The sequence below is a fragment of the Musa acuminata genome, chromosome BXJ3-2, assembly GCF_036884655.1.
Source record: "Musa acuminata AAA Group cultivar baxijiao chromosome BXJ3-2, Cavendish_Baxijiao_AAA, whole genome shotgun sequence".
NCBI classification, from domain to species: Eukaryota; Viridiplantae; Streptophyta; class Magnoliopsida; order Zingiberales; family Musaceae; genus Musa; species Musa acuminata.
The window spans coordinates 28,356,191-28,366,729 of NC_088350.1; the positions used below are offsets into that span (position 1 = coordinate 28,356,191).

The window sequence follows — 10,539 nt, forward strand, 5'->3', positions numbered from 1 at the left end:
TTTCTCATAACTGCTAACAAGATCCGGAAGAACAGCACTGAATGCTCGAGACATCATGCCTGGCATTGCAGACCAACGAACCCCTCATCTTCTCCATCGCCGCCTGCGACAAAGCTTATCTACTTTACAGCTTAGAATTGCTGCACGACTAAGAAGTCGATGTCTAGGCCAGCTTACACGAATCATTGGTCGACGGTAGAGAACCAGACAATCGAGTTATCATGCACACATCTTGCTGCATCAAAGGAATGAAAGAAGAATGTTGACCTGAAATCCCCATGGTTAGGCCACAGCTACAGTGTGGAGTATGGTTAGCACAGGCAAAGGGGGTTCTGTAAGTGCAATGGGTGACTGGCACGACAATGGAGATCAAGATTTCAGATCAAGCTGATCAATTATCATCGATTCATACCTTGGAAAAGATGGTACAATGTGGCACGAACATGCGTCTAAATCGACAAGAAGCTCGAGCTACTAGTGCTCATGGATCTCTATATCTTACCGAGGCAGCAGTAAGTTGTTGATCCATGAGATGCATCAACAAGTCAACAAAAGCCATCACTATGACCTTGTGGTTCTTCTTCTCGTTCAGCCTCAAGTAGCACTGCAAGAGCTCCTGCAGGCTGTGCCACTCCCTCAGCCCGTGCGCCGCCACCATCTCCTCCATGGACGATCTGAAGTCCTGGTACGGGTCCTCCGACGACATTGCCATCGTTATGCTCTCGTGGTAGAAGGAGTCCCTCGTCGTCTCTGCCGCCACTGCCGCCGCCGCCGCCGCCTTGCCTGCGGATGGCGGAACGTTTGGGGTGCTCTTCTCGGTTTTGGCCTCCTCCAGTATGGACTTTGTCGTGCACGGCGAGAAGAAGAACCTGCCGGAACTGAGGGGACCGCCCGGAGAGGAGGAAGGCGTGGGCATGGCGGTGAGCTCTTCCTCGTGGGCGAAGGAGGTGGAAGAGGTACTGCAACGGAAGGCAGAGAAGAGGTCTCCTTCCCTGAAGGATTGGGTTTTGGCCTCTTGAATGCAGATGGGGCTGATGGGTTTGAAGCTGGTGATGGCTCCTTGGAGATGTTTGAAGGTGGACTTGAAGGTTTCCATATCTTCTCCCCTTCCCTCGAGTTGCCATGCCTATATACAGGTTGAAAGCTTCCAATAATTAAGACATGTTGACCTAATTAGGCTCCAAAAGGCTACATTTGATCTAGTTGACCAAATACGAGATTGGTCGAAATAGCCATCAGTACTTTTTATATTCCTGTGAATTATTGCATGCATGGGGGCATATCAAACATGTGACTCACGTTAGATTCGCTTATCAAATATTAAAAGGTTCCAAATCTCATTCCATATATTTATTTCAAATCTCATCTGATACTTCAAAGCTATTCCATAAAATTAGATCGATTCATATAAAGTAATCGAGTAGGATGAATAATAACACTACATATGCAAAGGGATATGTTTGGGATGGTGGGAGTATATGATGAGCGAACAAGGATTGAGATGTATTATTCTTAGATCTCGATGGACTGCTCCATCAATCTCACACCAAAAGGATGAGTTGGAACAGTACGTCCTAAACGAAGGAAGTGGTGAAAGGGGCGAGAGAGGAGACCACCGGATCGACGCTGTGGCCAATTAGCGGAGGGCAGTTTGGCTAAGACCACGAGCGAGAAGCTTGGATTGAGCGTTCATGGTGGTTGAGATGAAAACGACGAACTAAAGAAGAGCGTGGCCCAGCCACAGGCGTCATGAGGTGCCAAAAGATAATGAATTGTTGCAGATGGTCCTACTCTCATCCATCCATTGTTCTTCCCACCCTTGCATTGCCATGATTGACCCAATTCTCTCTCTCTCTCTCTCTCTCTCTCTCTCTCTCTCTCTCATACACACACACACGCAGTGGGAGAACACGAAGACAAGATGAAACAGTGAAGTGCAGGTTTTGAGTTTATGCTAACATAGCACAGCTTTTAAAAAATGATGGACGATAGGAGCCGTATACATCACTCACACATACACACACACACAGTCGTCAACTTCTACATATGAAGATCTTAATTTGACAATAGATGAGAGAAGAGGAAAAGGGGTATTGAAGAAACGAAGAATTTAATTTTATTATTTTCTCTTTTTATTTTATAGTGCACTACATTATCCAAGAAAACCAACAAGAAAAAAGAAAGCTTCCTTCTATTGTTTACACCTTTCTGAATCCATTCCTGTAATGTGTTTGAAAGAATGCCTGACATGTTTCTGATGCTGTTTGAAGGTGATGTATTTTTACTGTCTTCATTGATCACTGATCTCAGGAAACCCTCTTCTCCATTGAATAAAGTTTTGTGTTCTATACTGGTCTAGTGTTGTTGACTGAAATGCTTCAGGTTTGGGGATTTCATTTTCTCTGCTTGCTTTCAAATCTCTGGTAAACAGAGGAGTAATCTGTTCTTTTTTGCTTTCCATGTCTTCTCAATGTTGCTGAGTGCAGGTGACTGTTTCTGGTCGATCCATGTAGTGTTCCTTACAGAATGCACCATTAATTGCATAGAATAGAGTTATAAAAGTTTACATCATTTTGTGCTCCCTACTGATACTTCCTTTTGGTTTAAATTACAATCTGTAGCTTAGATCATGATGACACTGACAACATGTAACTCTATCCTCCAAATCTAGTCTTACTGCAAAAATGCTCCTTTATTTATGTTAGCCATTATCATGTCAGATGGCCATATTAACTTAGCATCAGTGTGTCTTCAGGAAAGTTGGAAGTTAAGAAAGTGCTTCTTTTCAACATTTTAAAAGCAATTACAGTCGATTGCCACATTTGATTGAATCAAGTGACACCCAAGTGTATGTCACTTTCTGCCTTCAGATAAGCTGATGCAACTGGTGGATTGCTTTGTGACTTTTAGGACATGAAGATCAATTTCCATGGTATGGGGGCATAGGGAGGGTATTAATAGGATGTAATGAGGGAGATGTTCCCTTATCTTAGATCAGATTAAACATATATATATTTATTATTTTGCAGATTGGTGATTATTACTTAAACTGTATCAACTTAAGTCTACTTAGCTCCTCCTGGATTTACATTTCCAGACTGTGTTTTCTCCTGCTTGTCATACCTCTAAGTATCTGATTGCTTTTCATTCATATTCTTCCAAGACTGTTGTTTTGATTGTTATTAGCAGTTAATTATTCTGATATTTGAATTCTTGGCATTCAGGACTTAGATCATATCATTGTGATGTAGATGGTCTATATCTTGCATTATATCCTGCAACAAGGACTAATTTATGTGCTGCATGGGTCCACCATATTTGTCAGTGTCTCTATTCCACTTTGTTATCCTAATACCAACATGCAAATTGGATCATTGGCTACAGTCTGATGTCTTCTTGTGGTGAATGATGCATGTTTGATTGGTTGAAGAGCTGCTCAAGAACAATGGGAATTGTCTGCACCCTTTCATCAGATCTATCAAACACTGATAGCTTTGTGACTACCACATCTGCCATGAGAAGACACCCATGAGCTGAGAAGCTGGTGCCCCTGGTTCTGTTTCTTCTTGCCTCAGTAAAGGGAGTCTCACTTCCATTCTTTCTGTTCATCAAATGATTAGTGTGCAGCTGATGGTTAATGATGATTGTGTGATTGGAATGAGAAGACATGGAATCAGTCAGTCGATTGAATTGATAGGAAATCTATTTTGATGAGGAACTGGGAAGGGCAATTTACTGCCCCCAAACCATTTTAGAGCAAGAAGGATAAAGATCAAATGAATTTGAACATGTGATGCAACAATCTATTTCTTGTATTACTGATCCTACTAAATATAATCTCTTTCATGATGCAAAAAAATAATAATAATAGAAAGAGGTAGCTAATCATTTATCTTCATTTATCTGATAAACCTTTGATATAGTATCCTATTATATTACCACTTGTGTCCATGCATACTCCTACATACCCCCAAGGATTGCGGACAGCAAAAAGTGCATGTGTCGTCACCTATAGTAGGAAACATATTGGTTGTCAATCATCATTTGATATTTATCATAATATAAAAATTGATATAAAAAGAAGGTTTAAATCATCTTTCATCTATTTGCTCTCATGGACAAAGGGAGATGGTTCGGACTTGTTTTCCCTTTGTCATCCATGTAGACAAAATATCAAAAAAAGATATTAGAACAATTGTAAATTATTCTCTTCGTAAATCAGATATAAAAGCTAACTTTCGACGTTATACCGAAGGATTCTTTTTTGGAGAAAATCTCATACTCCAGAAAGGACATCGAACTAATTTGAACGTTGAGATAATCAGATCGAGAAACTTTTTCCGAGATTGAACTTAGTGTAGGTGATGCCTCAAAGCTCGACCCTTCACCTTGGAGCCACTCCAGATCTACCTCAAAGCTACTCAGGATATTCATACATCTTAGGATTTAGATCACGTTGAGTTAACTCCCTTAGCTTGATTATGATGTGATGTGAATGCGGTGAAACTTCTTTTCCTATTTTAGGTGGAAGGGGAATGTTATCTTTCAAATCCTTTGAGGACCCCTTCCGAGCATATCCTCATCCAATTTGGTCTCCCACAAATGCCAAACGTGTGTGGGACTCAATGAGATGTTAATGTGAGCAACTCAACACACCTTCTCGTTGACGGTAGGTAGTCACGTATGGAACCCATAGATGACACGGATGTGAGGCTTTGGTATCAAAATGAGAGGTCGACAAATCATGTGGACTTCACGCTACCAAACAACGGAGAGGATAATAGCCTCTTGTGTTTACTCTCTTGTCATCAGTCCCACACATCAATCATTGTAAATAATCATATCTAAAATGAACAAGAATGATCGTACTATCATCTGTCAAACTATTTATTACTTAAGCTAATTAATATATGAAAATATTTATCAGACAAGAGTTAATTTGAACTCTCAACTTTGATAACTAGATTTAGTGTATCAATATCAAACTAATATTTTTTGCGTAAAATTTTACGTTTCAAGTCCTCAACTTTGATACATGGATTTAATACACCTATATGAGTTTTTAGTCTTTTGTAAATGAATTTGGTAAACCATTATCAAACTAGCATGTTAGGTATAAAATTTATTTGAGAATGATCTGTTAGCATAAAATTTATAATCATGTTATCTGTAATATAAAAAAAAATTTATGCCAAAATTAAAATCAAATAAATTGAATCTAACAATATTTCGATGCGAAAACAAAGGGTCTAGGATAAGTTACTAGGAGAGTTCCTCCCATCAAGGTTATCTCCTAAGAATCTTATTTTAACATAGACTTATTTTCTATTAGTCAATAACCATAATCAGAATCCAATCATATATATAATATATCTTACTTAATTAAATATGATCACATAATCAACACATCATATATAATAAATAAATATCAATATAATTTTAGAATTTTAATAATTAGAATTCTAGATCAACTTTGATATTTACAAATATATATAGTCATCTCTATACAAGGATCACCTTTGATTGTGCAGGCGAGTGATGAACAATTTGCTGTTTGAGAACCCCATCTAGTCCTAAATTATCAAAGATTTTTATGATGTCAAGATGATTGATATTCTATACTATTTGTAGGTGAAATAATCTAAAACACATTATATTTTTTTATCGTATGAGCGAGTGACAATCGAGAAGCGAAATCATCGTGATATGCAAGAGCTTAATCCAACCCTGTACTGACCGAGTATATATATATTCATGAAACTAAACTCCTTTCATGATTTCTTATCTCTCCTATCTCTTCTCGCATTCGGTGCTTTTGGATTGAGATACACCTAAATAAATAAATAAATAAATAAAATATCGGAGACAGAGCAGTGGAATCTGTGGGTGAAATGGAGAGCTCGGAATAGGATCTGGTGTTTGGACCCACAAATGTGTCTTCTTCCTTCGGATGGGGACCCATTCGCAGGGGAAAACTGTATTAATCCGGCGAGACCGACGCGGTCTTTTGGAAGCTCTATGGACGAGTGGGGAGCGCATTTGCTGTACCGACGGAGTCGTCCTATACGCGCGCGGTTTCTTAATGCGGCAGACAAGTTGAGAGCAAATAGCTCGACGTCCTTCGCTGTGTTTGCAGAGCGTTGATGATGCGTAGGGCCACGCCCGCGGTAGCCTCCAAACTCTTCTTTTGTCGCCACTCCACAACCCAAGCAAGGAACTAAGAAGAACGCCACACATGCAACCTAGATCTTACAGTACCACCACTGCACCTGTGTGCAAAGCCTGTGATCCGTCCATGATTCAACATGCATGATCTTAGAATGATGTGATGCACTGATGTAGATGCATCGCTCCACACACTCATTTATCCCACTGCTTGCTGTTGCTTGGCGATGCCGCTAAGGATAACTCCACAAGCTCTCCCCCTCCGAGGCCTCCGGCGAGTCCTCCTCGCACCCCTGCGGGCTCAGCCTTGGTGGGCTTATCAGCATCCCCTCCGCCATGTTCACCAGCAGCTGCGGCATGTCAAATATCTCCTCCTCGTCTACGTACCTTCCTAGCTGCTGCTGCGAGGCGGCGGCCGCTTCGGCGGCCGCCACGCGGATGTGGGACGGGGAGGGCGAGGCCGGGGCGGGACGGGACGCGATGTCGTCGGGGAAGTTCAGCACGGCGTCGGCGCCACGCAGCGCGCTCGCCGCGACGTCGTAGGCCACCGCCGCCATCTCGGCGGTGGGGTACGTGCCTAGCCAGATGCGGCTGGCCTTGCGCGGCTCGCGGATCTCCGACACCCACTTGCCGCTCCTGTAACGGATGCCGCGGTAGCTCGGGTGCTTCCCGGAGGCCGCCCTCTCCGTCCTCGTGTGCGTCTCGCTCCGCTGCGCTGCATTGCCTCCTCCCTGGTCATAAGGAGGTGGCCGAAGCGGCATCGGCCGGCCGCCAACGTGTGAATCACGGTGCATGTCCGAGCCCCGGTCAGCCATGCACCTGCACGAAGGAAAACAAACCAAGGAAAGAGAAAGAAGAGCGACAAAACAACCCTAGGCTACCAAAGCCATGGTGGTTCACATGATCATGTCGTTTGATGTGCGTTGTTCTGGTCGTTCGACAGCAAACGCGATGGTGGGTGGAACAAAGGGGAGAGATAGGAGAGGAGAAGGATGCGATGAACGCATTTAAGCTGTTGGAGGAAAGAGAAATGATAGCTAGCAGGCATCCAAGAACATTGAATAGGGTTAACTGACCAAGCCACAATGGATGGTGAGCAGGTCAAGTTGGCTTCCTTCATTTGCTAGTGGGTGAATCTTTTAATTGTTGGGAGCTCAAGAGGGCACAAGTCTTTGACCCACAAGCGTAGTGATCTCTGCAACTTTGGTTTGCTCCACATGCTTCTTGGGACATCACAATCATGGAAAAGCATCAAAGGTAAAATTACATGTAATATATGTTCTTCTGAAGTTAGTGATTTTTTTTTTTTTTGTATTTATCTCTCTAAATTTAAGTTCAACATATATATTACTGTGCAAATACTTTTATGATAATAATAAAAATACTAAAAGTGCTTTAGGCTGTTTATATTATGTATATGTTTAACTTAAGCTTGTTGATAATCATATGCATAGTTAATCTGAGTTTTTAGATTGATATTACAGTAAGGAGTATATGTAAATGGTATACTAAAATTTATAAGGACCAAAGCATTGTTTCCAAACTTCATAAAGATATGCAAGAAATCCCCATCAAAAATAGTGCTTCAAATCAGTTAAATTTTTTTCTTTTAATTTGTATCATAGCCTTTTAATCTTTGTTTAATTTAGAACATGCATGATGAGCTTTTTGTTCATGATAATTGTAATTTTCTTAATGAAATTTCCAGCAAATATTTGTGTGTCATCATGTGATAGAGTATAACTTAAGCCACCACTCCTTAGATGTTACGAGTTGAGTCACAACAGAGGAAGAAGAGGTAGTACTGTAGATTGATTGGACGCTTCCAAAACCATGTCACGAGACACGAAGGCCAGCGACGGACATCAACCCGACATCCAAAGATGAAGTCGAGAGACACGACACGAACAGCCGCAGATGAAATAGCTTGGTGTGTTAGGGCTAAGTGTGCGTTTGCGGTCGATCGAGAAGACTGCCTCCTCTTCTTCTTCTTCGACTCCTCCCCATCATCCATCCGCAACTCCATGTGAGAGCAGCGAAGCCGAGTGAGATCAGAGAAGGCTCATTTTGATCCAAAACATGATACTGTCAACTCAAAGGTGCTTGTAGCGACGAAGATGACTGCCGTCTGTCGAGAGCATGGAGAGGTGAGAGGGAACGCACGTCACTCGTCTGCTCGTTGATGTAGCCATAAGCTGTCTGTCAGACAGAGACGTAGGGCATGATGTTACAGATTGCTAGCTTGACGTGAGAGCATAATGCAAAAAGTGAGTGGATTTCGGCGACTTGTCGGGCACAAACTTATCATGTTGGTGGTGATGTTCTTGCCAAGGCTGAAACCAGCTTCATCTGGTATACATTATTTATGACGCAAGATAGACATTTTCCTTTTATTATCATATCATCTCTTTTATTTGTTACTGATGGCCAGTTTCTGAATTGGAAATCCCAGTAAAATAAAGCAAAGGAAAACGTACGGTGAAGAGGAGGATGCGACAGCCGTCAACGCGTGCTACGATTGACTTCCTAAGTTCCATCACATCGGTGACTCCACGATTCGCAGAGGTATAACCACGCGTATTACGTGAATCCTACGGCCGAGCAGTGCAACCTTCCTTCGTCAATTTCCATGAAAGAAAAGCGGCGGAAGGAAGGAAGAGGGCATTTATTATCGATGTGATGTCCTCTACGGCACACGAGTCAGCAAACACCACTTGTCCTCACCGTTGACACCTCGGAAATCCCTAACCATATATTCTACTTACTGACACACCAGAGAGAGAGAGAGAGAGAGAGAGAGATATATATATATATATATATATATATATATATATATATATATATATATATATATATATATATATATATATATATCTCACGTGACGATACTTCCCTTCCACGTGCTCCCACTGTGGCGCAACCCCATCTTTCGTTACGCGTTCGCGCCTTCATGTTTCGTCACGCGTCCGGCACGGATCGCGACGCAGCGCTCCCGTGTTCTCTGCGGTTCCGCTTAAACCCGATCGACACGCCGAAGATCCTCGTGGTGCCTTCCCCGCCGGAACTCCCCTCCGCCGCCTCCTCCTCCTCCTCCTCCTCCTCCTCCGCCGTTGGCGACGACCTCGCCATGAACATCTCCAGCGGCGTGGTGGTCAACGACCCTCCCCCGATGTCCAAGGCTTCCACCGCCGGGCCGAACTGGCGGCCCGGGGCGTACTTGGCTATCAGCTGCATGATGTTGTTGCACATGCCCTTCATCTGGCCGAGCTCCTGCGACAGCTGCTTGTTCTCCCGCCGCAGGCGGCTGTTCTCCTCCGCGAGGTCCGAGGTCCCGCCGCTGGTCCCTGGTGCAGCCCACCCAGCAGTCACCGGAGCCGGCTGCACACAGCCCGGGGAGGATGTCGAGGAAAGGCCCTGCTCTTCGTTGGAATTGACCGGTGAGACTACCAGATTCGGAGGGGCGGACACCGCCGGGGCTGGCGTCGGCGAGAACTTTCGGCGGTGGATGTCGCAGAGGAGCCCCTTCTCGCCGCGGCGGAAGCAGTCGTTGGCGAATTCCCATCGATCCGGTACGATCTTCCGAAACCCCTGCGAAACTCAAACCCAAAATTCCAAGAAGAAAAGGAACTCAAAAGACGGGTTCGATCGAGCCGAGGCAAAAGCACGGATCGTCGGAGGGTGGCGAACGCACGTAGGTGTTGAGCTGGCGGACGAAGCTGGAGAAGTTGTTGTGTTTAAAGAACTTGGGGAGGACGTCGCGGGCGAACTCTGCCGGCCGCCAGACGACGAAGGTCGACCCGTCCTCGTTCCACGAGATCACGTCGTCCATGGCGGGGTCGTCCACCAGCTGATACGTCTTGGTGAGGAACGGCGTGGGCATCACCCGCTGTCCCTCGTACGACGGCGGCGGCGGATGAAGCGGGGCCTCCTGCTCCGTCCCCTCGGTCGGCTGCGATGTTTTTGCAGGGTGACCCATTGGATGCCCCAGAACCTTTTCGGTATCCAAAATATTCTAGAAGTTTCGCTGATGGTGTGCGTCTTCATTTATAAACCACAAGGGGGGAAGAACCAGGAATGGCGGTGAGATCAAACGAGAAGAAACGGAAAGAAAACCCCAGAAGCCGAGCTTCCAGAACCTTCCCGGGAGGGTATTATCGCAAACCGATGTGTGTCGGTCAACTTTTCGGTTGGAAAGCGTGCTCAGTGTACTGCACACCGCTCCCCGCAAAATAAAATCAGGCATCGGAGGTTGCGATCAGATCCATTCCGAAGCCGAAGTTTCAGAGTGCCATCCAGCTTCCACGCACGAAGTAAGACGTACACGTGGCTCGTACCAAACCGACAATGCAAGCGTTCTGTTGTCGGTTCCGATGG

At 44.4% G+C, this 10,539-nt stretch overlaps 3 protein-coding genes across 3 annotated transcripts; all 3 read right to left on the bottom strand.

The window, feature by feature from the left end:
• Window positions 1–428: 428 nt before the first annotated feature.
• LOC135631888 (transcription repressor OFP13-like) lies at window positions 429–1,096 on the bottom strand. The gene has a single exon (XM_065139956.1). The coding sequence runs from the start codon at window positions 1,094–1,096 to the stop codon at window positions 482–484; it is 615 nt and encodes a 204-aa protein (XP_064996028.1). The 3' UTR covers window positions 429–481.
• Window positions 1,097–6,264: 5,168 nt separating this feature from the next.
• Window positions 6,265–7,117, bottom strand: LOC135631887 (ethylene-responsive transcription factor ERF026-like). Its single transcript, XM_065139955.1, has one exon. It carries the CDS (start codon window positions 6,978–6,980, stop codon window positions 6,399–6,401), a length of 582 nt encoding a protein of 193 aa, XP_064996027.1. The 5' UTR covers window positions 6,981–7,117; the 3' UTR covers window positions 6,265–6,398.
• Window positions 7,118–9,024: 1,907 nt separating this feature from the next.
• LOC103976300 (heat stress transcription factor B-2b-like) lies at window positions 9,025–10,201 on the bottom strand. Its single transcript, XM_009391500.3, has 2 exons — window positions 9,857–10,201; window positions 9,025–9,753 (listed from the first exon to the last, which is right to left on the bottom strand). Exons 1-2 carry the CDS (start codon window positions 10,139–10,141, stop codon window positions 9,124–9,126), a joined length of 915 nt encoding a protein of 304 aa, XP_009389775.2. The 5' UTR covers window positions 10,142–10,201; the 3' UTR covers window positions 9,025–9,123.
• Window positions 10,202–10,539: the final 338 nt, after the last annotated feature.

Bases quoted from the DNA above. Each gene is read 5' to 3' on its own strand.
- LOC135631888 (XM_065139956.1), bottom strand. From the start codon at position 1,096: ATGGAAACCTTCAAGTCCACCTTCAAACATCTCCAAGGAGCCATCACC.
- LOC135631887 (XM_065139955.1), bottom strand. From the start codon at position 6,980: ATGGCTGACCGGGGCTCGGACATGCACCGTGATTCACACGTTGGCGGC.
- LOC103976300 (XM_009391500.3), bottom strand. From the start codon at position 10,141: ATGGGTCACCCTGCAAAAACATCGCAGCCGACCGAGGGGACGGAGCAG. The intron at 9,754-9,856 runs GTGCGTTCGCCA...TGAGTTTCGCAG, and splicing joins TCCGCCAGCTCAACACCTAC to GGGTTTCGGAAGATCGTACC.